This window comes from Carassius carassius, chromosome 50 (assembly GCF_963082965.1).
Source record: "Carassius carassius chromosome 50, fCarCar2.1, whole genome shotgun sequence".
In the NCBI taxonomy this organism is placed as follows: Eukaryota; Metazoa; Chordata; class Actinopteri; order Cypriniformes; family Cyprinidae; genus Carassius; species Carassius carassius.
In genome coordinates this window covers 15057165-15073654 of record NC_081804.1, presented here as the reverse complement: position 1 = coordinate 15073654, position 16490 = coordinate 15057165, and the positions used below count along the sequence as shown (strand labels likewise).

The following is a 16490-nucleotide window of genomic DNA, read 5'->3' as shown; positions in this document are numbered from 1 at the left end:
TGCTTCTAATTCTTGACCGGCGTTTTTTTTTTTTTTTTTTTACATCTGCCTGCACATCTTTCGGTTCCCAACAGTCAGCCAAAGTGAGTAAAAAAGGTGTTTATTACGTTTGAAATCTGGATATTTATCTTACAATAAGGCATGGATTCACTCCCCAATGGGACACTTTATTACAGATGCACTTTATTTCACGTCTTCTGAACTGCTAACAACAAACACCCGCTTACCCTCATTGATGGCTTGGAAGAGCAAGCACAATTTTAAATATAACTCAGATTGGATTACTCTGAAAGAAGAAAGTCACACACACCTAGGATGCTTCGAGGGTGAGTAGAAGATAGACACATTTTCATTCTCAGGTGAACTAACCCTTTAATATCGGTTCCCTTTCGAATAGGAAATCTATTGGAGCTATTGCGAATGCCTCTGGCATGACCGGTGTCTGAAGCATAAGTCTAAAACATGAAAATGAACTTGATATTGGTGGGCGGGAGCCTATGATGTCACAACTGGTGCGGCCAAAATTATAAAAGGGCACCTGTAAAGTACAGCATCCTCTTTCTTGTCTTCTTGTCTGTTTCAGTGTGTCTAAATACATCTAAATACATCTTACATCTGTAAGTTGTAGGCTTGCTGTAAGCTCGGCCATCTACTGAGAGCGTCCTCAGTCCTCCTCTCGCTGTGAGATGTAGGCTCTCTGTGAGGCTCTTTATGGGATGTCCTAAGTATGTGGCATAGTTTGGTCTTCGTCTCGTTTTGCTGAGGCCTCTGCTCTTAGAGCTCGGCCTTCTACCGTGAGCGCCCTCAAGCCTCCTCTGGCTACAGAGAGTTCTTTCTTTGAGGCCTCCGCTCACCAGAGATAGGCATATTCTCTCGTTTTAGCCTCCACTCCTAGAGTTTGGCTAGGTAGAATGAAGTGTTGCTAGGCCACTTTAATTAAGAGGTTTTGTATTTCTCCACTCTGCAGAGCTTTTTCCCATAGTGCCCTCTAGGGGACGCAGCATCTTGTTCCCTATTTTTGTGAATCGTGGTTACATGTGTAACCTGAGACATTTTATTCGGCAGCTTTAAAATATTTACCCTTTGCTGTCAAAGTCTCTTAATATATACATAAACATAAACAGCTATTTAAAGGCCCTTCTAATGTAATCAAAAGCGAAGATTTGCCACTGACAACGGCTTAATATTTTCAAAGGAATTTGAAAGTTCAGTGAACTCTTACTGCACTAAAGTAAATAAGTGTGTTTGGAAGTTTCTACTGGTTTTCTCATTTATTGTTATTGCTGTTATTTCATCCTCATTCAGGGTCTGTGGTGCATGTGTCATGTCTGTAAACATATTTTATGCATACTGGACGCATGCATAAGGAGTCTTGATGTAGGCTATCATGTGTTAATGGACCTTTTTTAATCAATATTAAGATATTCACCTTTTTTTTAAAAGTCTGTTTTGACTTGAATGTTTTAGAATTGATTCTTCTTCATGTAATCTCTCAATTAATATGACTTTTAAAAGTTGCATGCAAAATGCAACAGCAGATAAATGCTGTTTTCAAGTTTTACCTTCATTTAACTCAAAAGAAAGATCTTCCATGAACAAATTAAAAACAAGGGGTTTCAATATACCACCTTACCAAATGCCATTTGTCATATTTAAAGGGTATATATATATATATATATATACACACACACATATTGTACAATCATGCAGTTTGAAATGTAAAATTATTTAATTTTGTTTACTTTATTAGAAAACACTATTATAATAACTAATTATTATTATTTATTTATTTACTTATTTATTATTGGATATTTAATCAGCAATCAGTTTCAAAATAAATTATTTAAAAATAAATGTAACATTCATTCATTTCAGGACAAAAAAAAAAAAACGAAAATGAGGCTATAAAGATGTCAGATGCATGGTAGGCATATCTGGACTTGGTTTATCATAATGTAAGGAGTTATATATGGATGAATTAATTTATTAAATAATTTATTTAAATGTATTGTTACTTTCAATCAAACAATAATTTTAATTTATTTATTTAAAACTTTAATTAATTATTATTATTATTTTTTTGTTAATGTCTTTGTTTTATTTTTATAATTTATTTTAAAAATGTTTTTATTTATAAACTGCCCTTGCCTCAGATGCTATTACTATTATCATAATTAAAGAGAAAGTAGTGAGTTTGAATAAAAATGTGAGGGAGTTTTCTTGATTCTCCTTTCATATCCGTTCCCGCTCATTCCAAAAGCAAAAGTATTCATCGCTAAACATCTGAAAGGAACTACAGAATCAAAAGAGCGATAGAAAACGTTGAAGAGGTGCATAACGTCTTTCAAGACTCTCTGCGGATGTGGTCTCTAAACTGTCACTATTGAGAACCGATCTTGTTCTTTTCAGACAGGAAATAATCCATAAGAGATTCACAATGTGGATCCTGAATTACTCGCATGCTGATGTAAAATGTAACAATGCTGTGGCTGTTACACAACACAGACGTCGATGTATTGCATATATCTACGTCAGTGTGGTTCTTACTTGATACTCTGTATAAGAAGCTTGTTTTTCAAAGGGAAGCATTGTGCAAAGTGTGATGCAGTGTGTTTGGCCTTGACTGCAGCACAGAACAGTTGTCTTAGTGGTCTTTAGCAAGTAAAAGCTTGACAGCTGAAGAACGCCCCAAAATGACCCCAGACAGACAGTAACAACAACTGCTTGTCTTGTTTTTGAACCTTAAGGTTTCTGTTCTCTATTAAACTCGCACAGTTGTGGTGTAACTTGTGATTTAAGTTGTATTTTCAATTATTAGTGTTTATTGATTTAATAGTCGGCCGGGCAAATGGGGGTTTCTTCAGTTTCGTCTTTCTCTTCTTTTTTTCTCATGTCTGAAATGTGTTGGGAGAACTATGTGAAACTCCTTGTGTCAGATATTCAGCGTATGAAACAGAAATGAAACCATACACCGTAAAATGAATTTAAGTGTTATGCTCTAGATTACAGGATATTGCAACAAGACAAAACAGTTACACTGAATCTACCGGCAAAAACCACATAGTTCAGTCTCAAACCAGAAACATGAAGAAAACCACATGATAAGGAGTTTCATAATCATTCATGCGGATGGTGGTAGGGCTATTAAAGTGATAGTTCACCAAATTAAGAAAAACATCCTGTCATCATTCACTCATCCTCGTGTCAGTGCACCCATATGACTTGCTTTCTTGCACAAAACACAAAAGGAATCATTTAGCAGAATGTGTAGGCTGCTCTTTTCCATACATTGAAGGAGAAAAATGGACATAAAACACACAATATAAGTACTTTATATGATCTGTTATATTTCTCAAGTCTTCTGTACCGCAAAAAAGTATGTTATGTCCTCATTTATACACTAGATGGAAGCACTTCATAACCTCCAATCATAACTGCTTTCTCTTTCTAAAAGTATGTTTTTATGCTACTGCTGTCAAAGAAGTTTTATACACTTCTTGCCTATTTTTTGGCATATTTATATATTTATACCACCTATTTCTCCAGTTTGATGGTTCATTTTCACAGTTTACCAGTCTGTTTCAAAACAAAATGAAAGATGTAACGGCTCGTTTCTGTTTAATATGGAAGCATATGGGTAGCAATATTCAATTTGGAATGTAATATGCAAAAGGACAATGCAATATGTAAAATGGCAATGCATTTCTGTATTTACATTTACATTTTCCAATACATTTGTGGAAGGTTTGGTGCAAAATGAAAATTAAATTACATAATTTTCTTTTGACATTTTATACACTAGTTTTAATATGTAAAATGAATACTAATTTTAATGCTTTATAAGTTGCGAAATGAAAATGAAAATGTATTACAGAAATGATTAGATGTGTATAACATGTTCAAGCAAAAACTGTGGCAAAATTATCATTCAAATGCTATTTTTCTTAATTGCATTAACACTCACAGTCAAGACACTTATGATTGCATTTTCATTCAATGTCCCGCAATGAATGTAGCAAAATTCAATGTGCACATTGAAAATGCATTCCGAGCCGATCACGTCTCTGCCCCCTCCCGCCATGTCAATCACTGCGTGAACAAGGCGGGGCTTGCAGGAAGTCAAGAGACTCAAGACTCAGGATGGGATTCAAGTGAGAGAACATCATAGACAGTAAAAGAAATGGACACAGCGACCCAATTGGATTCAACGGAGACAAATTAAGTCAATTAGAAGCACGCACTTCCTGGGGGTCGGGCGTACTGCGCAGACTCAAACTGAGCTTGGTGACGTAGATGTCACGTGAGCAACCTGTAAGTCTTCTAATCGCTGTGCCAAGAGAAATCTGAATCACCCACCGAATCTTGCAGAGAAGGCGAGCATGGACAGGAACAAATTTTGGTAAGTATTCTGATTAATTATCTCCCTGGACTTTATGCCTCCACTTCCCCCCGATTGCCTCATAGACAGTAAAAGATTGTCTGCTCGCTTCTCCTCCTGTCCATACAGTAGTTTCTCAACTGTGCGACAGAGAGTCACTGGTTATGACGCAATCGTTAGCCTATTTTTTACAAAAACTGCTTCTACAGGACCATAACGTAAGAGACAAGGTAATGGAGCCTTTTATACATTTTCGTGTTTCTTAAGAAATTATTAATGGACAAATGGAGTCTTTAAACGCCTCAGATGTAAAGTTATTCGCTGTCAAAGTGACGCCAAAATGAATGGGAGTCAATGAAATGCTAACAGCTGGTGGGGGTCCACTAGCCAATGGCGACGCCCAGGGGTGCTTCAAAAAAAATATGAAACCCTGCCCCCCTGGAGAACATGGACAAGACAGTTGTTTAATCATTTCGGTTTATGGCTTCAATATTTCATTCGCACTGGTGGTGGAGCTGAAATGCTGTTTCCATCTGATTGGTCGAATCGCTCCACCTTCAGCTCGGTCTTTTCATTCTTTCAGGCAGAATAAGAGTCAGTGCGAATGCGGCACTGTAATGTCTGAAACCACCACTCACTGTTAATTAGCATAATATTTGAATCAGATGTAGCTGGGCACATAATTCGTGCTGCTGCGTCTTGCAAATTAATTTTAGGTTGTAGTATTGTATGAATATTGTCCCACTGATAAATACAGTGCAAATAGTTCTGTCTCTTTGGATAAAAGTGAAGTGGAAATAAAAATCAATAATAGACTGAGCAGTTCCATGATAATATGTCTGTAACATTTACCACTCTCGTCTTTTAAGTCATAAGGCTAGGTATGTGTGTGTGACATAAAAAAATAATTGTGAAAATTAATAGTTACGTTTCTGAAATAAATTAGTAATATTAGTTTTATTACACACTAAATTAAATGATGTTTCCCTTCTTAGTCTTTGTTGGGCTTGAGAAAGACAACTTATATTTACCTTTTTTCGGACTATAAGTCGCACTCCTTTTCATAGTTTGGCTGGTCCTGCGACTTACAGTCAGGTGCGACTTATTTATAAAAAATTAATTTGACATGAACCAAGAGAAAACATTACCGTCTACAGCCACGAGAGGGCGCTCTATGCTGCTCATTGCTCCTATAGTCTACCCCAGAGCTAATGTTTTCTCTTGGTTCTAAATAAATGCGACTTATAATCAAGTGCGACTTATATATGTTTTTTTCCTCGTCATGACGTATTTTTGGACTGATGCAACTTATACTTAGGTGCGACTTATAGTCTGAAAAATACGGGTAACATTATTGTTATTATTTATTATGAGAGTATTTGACACAGACTAGAACTTAAATGTTTCACCAAATTCAGCTCAGATCTTCAGATTCGTCTGACTCGCGTTGCTGTATAACTGGCCAGACTTACCTTCCCAAAAAATCCTATTTAGTTTTATTTCATAAATGTAACTATATTTATTTCAACTTCACTGTTATCCAAGGAGATAGAACTATTTGCACTGTATTTATCAGTGGGACAATATTCATACAATACTATAACTTAGAAATAATTTAAAGGGGTCACTTGCAAGTCGCAGCAGCACGAATTATGTGCCCAGCTACATCTGATTCAAATATTATGCTAATTAACAGTGAGTGTAGTTTCAGACATTACAGTGCCGCATTAGCACTGACTCTTATTCTGCCTGAAAGAATGAAAAGACCGAGCTGAAGGTGGAGCAATTCGACCAATCAGATCAAAGCAGCGTTTCAGCTCCGCCCACCAGTGCGAATGAAATATTGAAGCCATAAACCGAAATGATTAAAACGTACACGTACAACTGTCTTGTCCATGTTTTCTCACTTGAATCCCCTAATTGAGATTTGAGTCTCTTGACCTTCTGCAAGCCCCGCCTTGTTCACGCAGTGATTGATGTGGCGCGAGGGGGCGGAGACGTGATCGGCTCGGAATGCATTTTCAATGTGCACATTGAATTTTGCTACATTCATTGCGGGACATTGAATGAAAATGCAATCATAAGTGTCTTGACTGTGAGTGTTAATGCAATTAAGAAAAATAGAATTTTAATGATAACTTTGCCACAGTTTTTGCTTGAACATGTTATACACATCTAATCATTTCTGTAATACATTTTCATTTTAATTTTGCAACTTATAAAGCATTAAAATTAGTATTCATTTTACATATTAAAACTAGTGTATAAAATGGCAAATGAAAATTATGTAATTTCATTTTCATTTTGCACCAAACGTTGCACAAATGTATTGGAAAATGTAAATGTAAATACAGAAATGCATTGCCATTTTACGTATTGCATTGTCATTTTGCATATTATATTCCAAATTGAATATTGCTACCCATATGCTTCCATAGTTTAAAAGTGATGTTGGAGCATGATGGGAAGTCATGAGTGGAATGTTCTTGAGGAGTGAGAGGTACACTGCGGCTGTTATAGTCTCTACTCAGCCTCCCACTGATGTTATCATATTAAACATGTGTGAAAACTAATATCACATTATTCAGCTGTTTATCCAAACATAAATTGAGTTACATAAGTTCATACTTTTTCCTGGCGCCAAATAGTTCATGGCGTCTGAGATTTCATTGACTCTGCTGGTATAATCAGGGTTGGGAATTGTCCGTCGCTTCATCATAGTGTTGACTGTGCCGCCGAAATCTTGTTATGTTAATTAGGTTAGCGAGACAACAAATATAAATAATATTTGATGTATTATTCTTGATCTTTTCCTGCTGTGATTAGGCCTGTTATGATTATGAGACCCAGTACTGCGCAACGGCAGAGGCTCTGGGGTTCATACGGGTATACAGTACAGACCAAAAGTTTGGACACACCTTCTCATTCAAAGAGTTTACTTTATTTTCATGACTATGAAAATTGTAGATTCACATATTTTAGATTTTACATATGTCAATGGGTTTTACATACCCATGTTAATGGATTTCAGCGTTCCAGTAAACCTAGAAGTCAAATGCATGAATTATAAGTTGATTATATTTACTGAGTTTAAACTAATGTCTTTGAAGGATTGTTACTGTACTGTGATAAAAGAGCATCAGAATTTTTTTTTTTACATGATTTGAAATCAAAAAATGTTTGTGTTTGTGGCCTAAAAAGCCGCGGATCAGTAGCAGACTGCAAACACGTCCTGTATGAAAACACAATAAGTCGGTGCTGCTTCTGCACCACATACGAAACACACACGGACTGCATACAGACTGCAGACGGAGTATGTGTGAAACAGGCGAAAGGTAAGACACCAGTCCACTCTGTGCTGAAACGCTACTGTCAATCAAACTTTTGTGGGAGGGGCCTGTCTGTGTAACGTCACAAAGACAGGCATCTGAGATCGGCTTGATTTGAAAAAGGGGTAAATATTTTATTTATTTTTTTATCATTATAGGGTGGTTGTTTACACACTCTCCCAACACACATTTCAGTTCAAACAACTTGCAAAAGTGCATCTAGCATCTGATGACCCCTTTAAAGTCCACCGTCAGGAGAAAACTTAACAAGCATGGTGTACATGGCAGAGTTGCAAGGAGAAAGCCACTGCTCTTTAAAAAGAGCATTGCATCTACAGTTTGCTAAAGACCACGTGGACAAGCCGGATGACTACTGGAGAAATGTTTTGTGGACAGATGAGACCTAGACCTAGCGATATTTTTGGAGACAAAACCACACTGCATTCCATCAAACTTATGTCATCTGTGAATCATGGATGGTGATGGTATCATGGTTTGGGTCTGTTTTTCTGCCTCTGGGTCAGGGCAGCTTGCCATCATTAAGGGAACAATTAATTCTGAAATACGCCAGCAAATTCTAAAGGCAAATTTCAGGACATCTGACCAAGAACTCAGTTTTAAGAGAAAGTGGTCATGTAGCAAGACAACGACCATAAGCACACAAGTCATTCTACCAAAGATTGGTTAAAGAAGAACAACAAGAACAAGCAGTTCGAAGGAGGAAACCCACCAACATCACAGAGTTGAAGTGGTTCTGTCATTGTGAAGGACTGATCAGCAGATACAAGAAACGTTTAGCTGCAAAAGGGAGTCATACCTAAAAGCAAAGATTCACATACTTTTGCCTCTGACAGATTTGTAACACTAGATCATTTTTCTCAATAAATAAATGACAAAGTATATATTTTTGTCTCACTGGGTTTTCTAGATAAATCTTAAAATATTTATAATAAATATAAAATTACATAAAAATCTAACGTGTGTGTGTATATATATAAAATAAATACAATTATTAGAAGTTATATATAAATTATAAGTATTACAAATTAAATAAATATAAAGCATAGATAGATAAAGCCATCTGCTATTTTGATGGAGTGGACCCCTGGGATCCATCACGGAGGAATCCGTGAAAAAAGAGAGAGAGAGAGAGAGCATTTGGGCTAGTTGTGATTTGCAATTGGGCTGATTTTGTTTTGCAGACCTGGCAACACTGGACCTCAGATTTCCTTTTTGTGTTTGTGAATAAATTTACTTTTGAATGCTGTTTTATGTGATGGAATATTTGACTTTATTCTCCTCTGAGCATTTTTCTTGGTGTTCCATCTTGCTCTCGGACATGACATTTACCTCATACCCTAGGGACGGATGGTGCATGCGGGGGACTTGCCCTTGAGTTTTGTAACCGTTTGGCAGGCACAATTTCCCAAATCTGCATGTCTCTGAAATAATATTGAACATTAGCTCTGCTGAAAACAGTGGGCTCTTGCCCCAGATACAGAGTAAGAAGCCTTGTATATCAGAGTAATTTTAAATATGATAATATTAACTAGCTTTTCAGCTTCAAAACTCATCATATTGCCATTAAGCACAAGGATTAGCCACAAACAGATGTACTGCTCTTATGAAACCGGTATATGTGTGTGTGTGTGTGTGTGTGTGTGTGTGTGTGTGTGTGTGTGTGTGTGTGTGTGTGTCCTTGTTGCGTTGTAAATATCAGTCTGTCCCAGGATTATATGGCTGGTTTGTCTCGGTGCACTTATGCTTCTCGCTGAGGATTGCATAACTCTTTGCAGACTGCAGCCGCAGGAATCGATTACTCAGGACACTGCCAGCTAGCTGTTATTATAATGATGGTCCTGCCAGCCTGTTGGATTATAAGCTTTCCCCAAGAGACTCCACTACAAAGACAGAAATGCATTCATCATATTGTGTGTGATCGCCGCAAGACACACACTGCAGGGTCTATAAGATTACAATTGTAAGAACGGGCTCCCTTTCAAGTTATGAGTGTGCATTTGAATTCGCCACACCCTACAGGATGTTGAATGGGAATTTGAACCGGAAGGTCAGGAAGAGGATTTCATTAAATGGCATCTCATGGAAATGAAACACAGCCACATGTGAGGAGTTTTATGAGTCCAACACATTCGTGAATGTTTGTGGTTACATCACACTGAAAGATGAAATGTATTCACTTATCTATATAATATTATAACAATTACTATTAATATTATTAAAATTATTATAACAATAATATATATTGATGAATTTTTATTTCTCAGAAATCATTTCCATGTCATTTCAGTTCGAATTCATGTTTATTTGTGAAACAAGAAATAAAAAAGTAATGCATCCAGAGAATATATCAAATATGAGCTATTAAAATAGTTCACCTAAAAATGTAATTTTGCTTAGAATACTCATCCTCGGGCCTTTTAAGATGTAGATGAGTTCTTCACAGGAACAGATTTGGAGAAATTTAACATTCCATCACTTGCTCACCAGTGGATCCTCTGCAGTGAATGGGTGCCGTCAGATTGAGAGTCCAGTGTCCTTGTTTGTAAGGAACAAATCAATTGCTTAAAGGCAAAATATGAGACCTCTATTCATAACATTGCTTTTTGAGTGAAAAAGTGTCTCGTCTGAGTCAGGAGAGAGATACGCACGGATCAAGCACCATTTACACGTGAAAATTACTCGCTAAAAGCCGTAATTACGAGAGTTGTGAGATAAAAGATTATTTAAATTTTAATATTTTTATTACTATTCCCCCCATGCTCACTAAAAGTGATTATAAGTCTGATTAGTTTCCTGATTCGGATAGATAGTTTTGACAGATGATATCATGATTTTTCTTTTTTCTTCTTTTTCTTTATTTCTTTTTCCTTATCGAATGTTGAATCTTGTCAGCAATAACCTGTCCATGGACTTTTTTTGATTACTGACAGTTTAAGTGCTGGCGATGCAATGTTTTCCATTAAATTAGGCTATATTTGTCCCAAGACGTTTTTAATGTGCATTCACCCTGGGCAGGAAGATTGTGTATTGTGCATCTCTTCAGCAAAACATTTGTCTTTCTGTGGCTCCAAACTATGCTTCATATAGAGAGCTAATATAGAACACGCTTTATCATTCCGTTTTGCTGTGTTTTATTGTTTTTAAACACCAAAACTCAAATTAACCTATGTCAATTTTATGGTCATTCTTGAAGTGAAATTTTGGTGATTAAATAAACCATTTTACACCGCTGCTTGAACTGAACACAACATATCCAGCGTCTGTGATGGCCTTTGAGTAGGCATTGAAAAACAGCCATTAATAAGCATGACTGTTGATAACATTGTAACATTAATTAATAAAATCTGTTTAAGTAATGTTCCTTGTTAGTGTGCGTTAATTTCAACATCAACTAATACAAATTGTTACAGTTGCTTCTGCTATCAATGTTCCATGATGCATTTTAAAATCTATCGTTTGATTAATTGGTATCGGCCAGTGTGGGTGCAACCTAGCTATCGGTATCTGTAAAATCCACCAGTAATTTTTATGTGAGAGGACAACAGGGGATGGACTTTTTCACTGGTGGAAGTATAATTATAGATTATAGACTCATATTTTGTTCAGAAGCAACAGTTTAAAGTTAAAATGCATCATTGAAGTAATTTCTTAGCTGTTTGCTTCACAAGACATTAACTGATGGACTGGAGTCATGTGGACTATTGAGATGTTTTTATCAACTGTTTGGACTCTCATTGTGGCGGCACCCATTCACTGCAGAGGATCCACTGGTGAGCAAGTGATGTAATGCCAAATTACTCCAAATCTGTTTATATGAAGAAACAAACTCATTTTTGGAGGGTGATTACATTTTCATCTTATTTTTTTGGTTGAAGTAATATTTAAACTTGCACACAAAAAGGCAGAAATATAGCCTAATTTCTAGATTTATAGTAATTTTATCTATTTTTCCTGATACGTGAAAATGTGTTCTTTTCTTTGTGTTGCTTTGGGAGATGTAGCTACTGCTGGATCTATTTTTAGTCTGCCACTTTAAGTTAAGTGGAACCAGTCGGTGTTGCTGTATTGGGTGGGGTCTCGTGGTTGAGGCCAACCTAAAGTATATCATTATGACTATTTTTAGCTCTTCCAGATATGTCTTGGGAAACAGCTAAAACTTATCTTATAGAAGGATCCTCTGAGCTTTCACTGTTTGGAAGAAGATAAATGAATGGAAGTTGGTGGTATGACCGCAACAGTTTTCTTTCTCTCCTTCTGTACACACATAAATACAGGCATTTAGCAGTATATTTAAACGCGGCTTATTAAAACACACACACATTTGGTAAAACGTTCGTTCTTTGTTTGCCAGTTTCCATGAAGTTTTCTAAAAGAAACTTATCTGAGACAAAACATAACCTTTTACTGTCCTAAATAACTTAACAGGCACACAATGAATTGTCGTTAATCTCCTTCTCATCACTATGTCTGTTTTTAAGCCAGTCCTACCGAGACAAACGGATATTAGAGGCGGTCTCGTACTCAGGACTCCCCTCTCTTTGTGTTTCAGCAGCTTACTGTAACATACTGCTTCAGCAGCCTCATATTTTACAGTTCTGGATTTAATCGTCAAACTTTTATCAACCAGAATGAGGTTCAAACGGAACGGTTCGTACACCTTAAACAGGTAAGCTCTTTAAAATCAAACGGGCATAATCGTGCGTTCATTGACGCGAATGACTTATATTCAGTTTTTTTCGCTAAACGTTGAGTTTGCTGCTTTTGTTTGTTTTTAACCGTTAGCGTTCGATTTTCATTGTTACGTTCCATTCCGCTAAAAGCCACATGTTTTTCGCGTTTGAATAATCCGCGTTTCCACTGCACGAGACTCTTTCAAAAGCGTTTAAATTGACTCTGACCTTACAAATACTCGTGTTTTAGTAAGGCTTAATGTGTAACGAACGCTTGCAGCCACATGCATTGATTTTGCAACGTTTGTGTAGTATATGAACTTGTTCCATGGTTTAAAACTTCCACGTTTTCTCTTAACGAAACAATGAAACCCAGGCAGTGTTGGGTTTTATTTCGGGGAATAAACCAGTAAACCTGTAAATCTTGCTTTAAGGAGGGAGGGGTGTTACTTTTCTCCCATTTCCATTGAGAGAACCGAAACGAACGCATAGCATCACCCGTTCCTACAGCCTCCTCGCAACTGTTATTCATTGGATTCAGTTGAGTCCAGCGTTTAGGCTTTTTGAGTGACCAGTCCATTCATTGTCAGATCATTAGCACACAATACACATGCACTTTCTCTGCTCATGTTATTTACAATGTTTTCTTGCACTGTTTAAGAAAAAAACACACACACTAGTTGTTTCCTCATGTAACCTTATTTTGGGTTTAAATTGAATGCTTTATTTAGCACTTACAGATCATGCAGGATTAATTTCTACTATCAAAATTTTCCATGGAACTTTCCCCTGGTGATCTCACAAAATGTTGCTTCTTCCTGGAAAACGCTTGTCCTCTCTGCAGCTTTCTCATCACAAAGGGAAGGTTCTTATCTCACCGGCGCTGTAGTCTCCAGAGCTTCTGCCTCGTAATCAGTCTGTGCCTGTATGGGATAACGTCATCGAGTCTGGGAGAAGATCACTGTGGTTGCTGCTTTGTTAATGCAGAGAGGGTTCAGACTTAAAACTGATGTCTGAGGTCTAGCTCCTCTCAGTGGTTTTAGATTGACACAATAGGTGATGTAATCTGTTTCTGTGGTTAGGTAATTGATGACCTTTTTGCATATATATATATATATATATATATATATATAATTTAAATGTATGCATTTAGCAGACGCTTTTATCCAAAGCGACTTACAGTGCATTCAGGCTATCAATTTTTTCATATCATGATTTAAATCTTGTAATTTAAATTTTAATAATTTAAATGTTTTTAAATCTGACATTTAATTGAACACAAAAGATGGATTTAAATAATAAGAACCAGGGGAGTTTGGTGTTGTTAATATGCTAGGCAGAAGATCATATGTGCTTGGTTGATGCATGAGAACCAATGTGGTTTGCACTTTTGAGATTTACAGGCAAATATAGTTAAGCTGCCATTGGCCATATATAATGAAATCAGTGTAGGTGTGGGAACATTGATGCACTGGTCATTGACAGAAGGGTAGACTATCAATATGCTGTCAATGTATAACATTATACATTTGGTTCTGTTTGACTTGGAATAAAGTGCACAAGCCATGTGGACCTCTTTAATAGTGCTTTAATTTTGATGTTTGGCCTGTTTGGAGCTTGACAAACATGGTTCCTATCCATAACTGGCATGTGGAAAAAGTGCATGAAGATTCTTAATTATTTTTTATTTTCTTTCACATGAGAAAAAAAAACTCATTTTGGAATATGGAGGTAAAATCTGTGACAAGTCAAGGCTAAATGGAAAAAGCAAAACCAGATCATGCATGCTAGCCAATCAGGATGTGAACCTCAACCAGTGCTGCGAGTTTTGGTCTAATTTTTTGTCTGGACAATGAGAGATGGGAAATCTTTTTGCTTAATGACCAGAAATTATTTTCTTTTATTTGGTTTTATATTAATAAGAGATTGTCAATTTTCAGTTTTTTCAATGTAACTCCCTTGTGCCAGAAAAGTGATATTTTTGTATTTCTTTATTATTATTATATATATATATACATTTTTTTTATAATAGCTTTGCCTCCAGAGTTGTATTTTTTTCCAGAACATTGGTCGCTTACCTCTAGGTACTGACCCATGATGAGTGTTTATTTTATTTTTATTTTTTTCCTTTAGAGCACAGAAAGCGTTAATGGGAAGAAAATTTCACTAAAGGGACCATTTGAAGGAGCTGTTTGAGGCCCTTAAAAATGTTCTGCCTCAAAACATTCCTGCAGTGAGCCGTCATCGGTTTGCAGCAAGTCTATTTGACAACCCAGTGCTCCCGCCTCAAAGTCAGAGCCAACGGGAGACTGAGACAGTGGTAGAATTAGAGAGAGAAAGAGAGAGAGAGGCAAGATGGGAGGGGGAAACTGAGGGTATCAGCAGAGAGGAAGACACAAGTGCTGAACGACTGCACGCGGTGTGCTCGCCTGCTGCGGACGCTTGTTTGTTTGCTGACTGAACTGTTGTTCTGTCTGCACCGCGCCAAGGGAAATCACCACCTAACAAGGCCCTGACTGTGTGCGGTCCAACAACTGGAAGCAGGAGAGGGAGTCAGGAAGTGTGAGAAGAAACCGTTTGGGGCTCCACTGCAGATCTGCAAAGATGCAATGCCAAGAGTTCACGCTATAACGGATGCCACTTACCTGTAGTACATCTTAAAGCCGGCTCGACAGAGGACGGGACCGTCTGATTGTTGACCTCACAAGCTGCATGGGGGTTCTTGTGTGTTGTGACTGCTTCTTTTACAGGTACCAAAACTGGTAGTTTTGGGATGTTTTATCCTCCTCTTCTGCATGTTTTTTTTCTTTTCTCCAGAAGTCCTCTACTGTCTTGGAGTTGAGGATGCTCTTGAAGTATGCTGGACAATCAGTCCTAAGATGATGCCTAGAATATTTGGCAAGAGAAAGAGTCATTATCTGAAGTTCAATATCTGTGCAGCTCATGACTTTTTGTAGAGTGTGGGGGCTACAGACCAATGTTGGTTGGGACACTATGTTCCCAGCTTGCTTTTTCCCAATTGCTAAGGGCAGACTTTGCCCTCTCCAGTGTTAGTTTCGACCTCTACCTCGATTTGGAAAGTTAAGCAAGTGGGCTTTTCAAAAGTTAGTGAAAGCTAACAGACCAGTGCGTTTTTTTTTAATGTGGAAGGCTCGAGAGTTGCTCTTTCCTTTTTCCATTTACATATGGTTGTAGTTTTATTTTACTGTGGAGCTGCTATATATAACATCGCTAAAGTTCCAGGGTTTTTTAAGGTTGCTCGCCAATGTGAAAATGTCCCAGATGTATTTGATTAAAAAGTTGAGTTTGTTTTTTGCTGATCTATCTGTCCTTTGTTCTGTCCTCTTCATCTTTCCATTGTTTCTGTCTCCTTTTAGACTCTTGATTCAGAGTCATTGTTTACATTTGGCAAGCTAGAAAACCAAACTCTGCTTGATCTGGCAGTGTATTTTGTCTTCTGTGGCTGAGATGTTATTGGCTGGCTGTTGTGGATGGAGTTCATATCTTTGTAGTGCAGTATACAAACCCACTGTTTGGTTTTATAACGCCGTCGTCAGGTGGTGTTGTTTAGTCTTTCAAGTTTACATTGCCAATCGTGAGTGTCCTCAGGGATGTTGATTTTGGACACACCTGCTTTCCGCAACAAATATTTTAACCTCTGGAGTGTCTGATGTTTAGATAACAGCTTGTATATCACCAAAGCTATGCTTAAGTTGCAATAACTAGATGGAAATGTTGTACGTGACCACGCCATGACTTGAATGAATGGAAAATGCATCTTTGCAAAATTCATGCCGTGTCAAATATAGTGTTGTTAATCTTGTTTAGGTGAAGTCCAACTCCCAAAATCTGTAATTACATCCTGTTTGGGATTGTGTAAACAGATTTGAGTTACTGTAGTTTTCCATTTAGTGCTTCCTCAAAAGGTGGCCAAAATGTGACGTAGGATTTTGCATGGAAGTGATTTGTTATGGGAGTGTAGGCATCTTAATATGGTTTTCAAGTACGCTGTTATCTGTGAAGCCATCTGACTGGGGCGTCTATTTAATCTGATGTGATTTAATTGGTCTGTGTTGGCCAGCGGTTCCTTAC

The 16490-nt window shown here is 37.3% G+C and overlaps 1 protein-coding gene across 9 annotated transcripts in view; it reads left to right on the top strand.

Annotated features, from left to right (window-relative positions):
- The window catches only part of mob2a (MOB kinase activator 2a), a 46741-nt gene that overhangs the window by 7378 nt on the left and 22873 nt on the right, over positions 1-16490 (top strand). Inside the window, exons 1-2 of one of the 9 annotated variants that reach the window (XM_059546024.1) lie at positions 11799-11951; positions 12281-12394. The exons of 2 other annotated variants lie outside the window; for them this stretch is intronic. In XM_059546024.1, the coding sequence (XP_059402007.1) occupies positions 12357-12394 (38 nt within the window). In that variant the 5' untranslated portion in view covers positions 11799-11951; positions 12281-12356. Of the gene's footprint in view, positions 1-11798; positions 11952-12206; positions 12395-14802; positions 15149-16490 lie in introns of those variants that run through there. 6 more of the 9 variants (XM_059546029.1, XM_059546025.1, XM_059546030.1 and 3 more) reach the window with 6 other exon arrangements.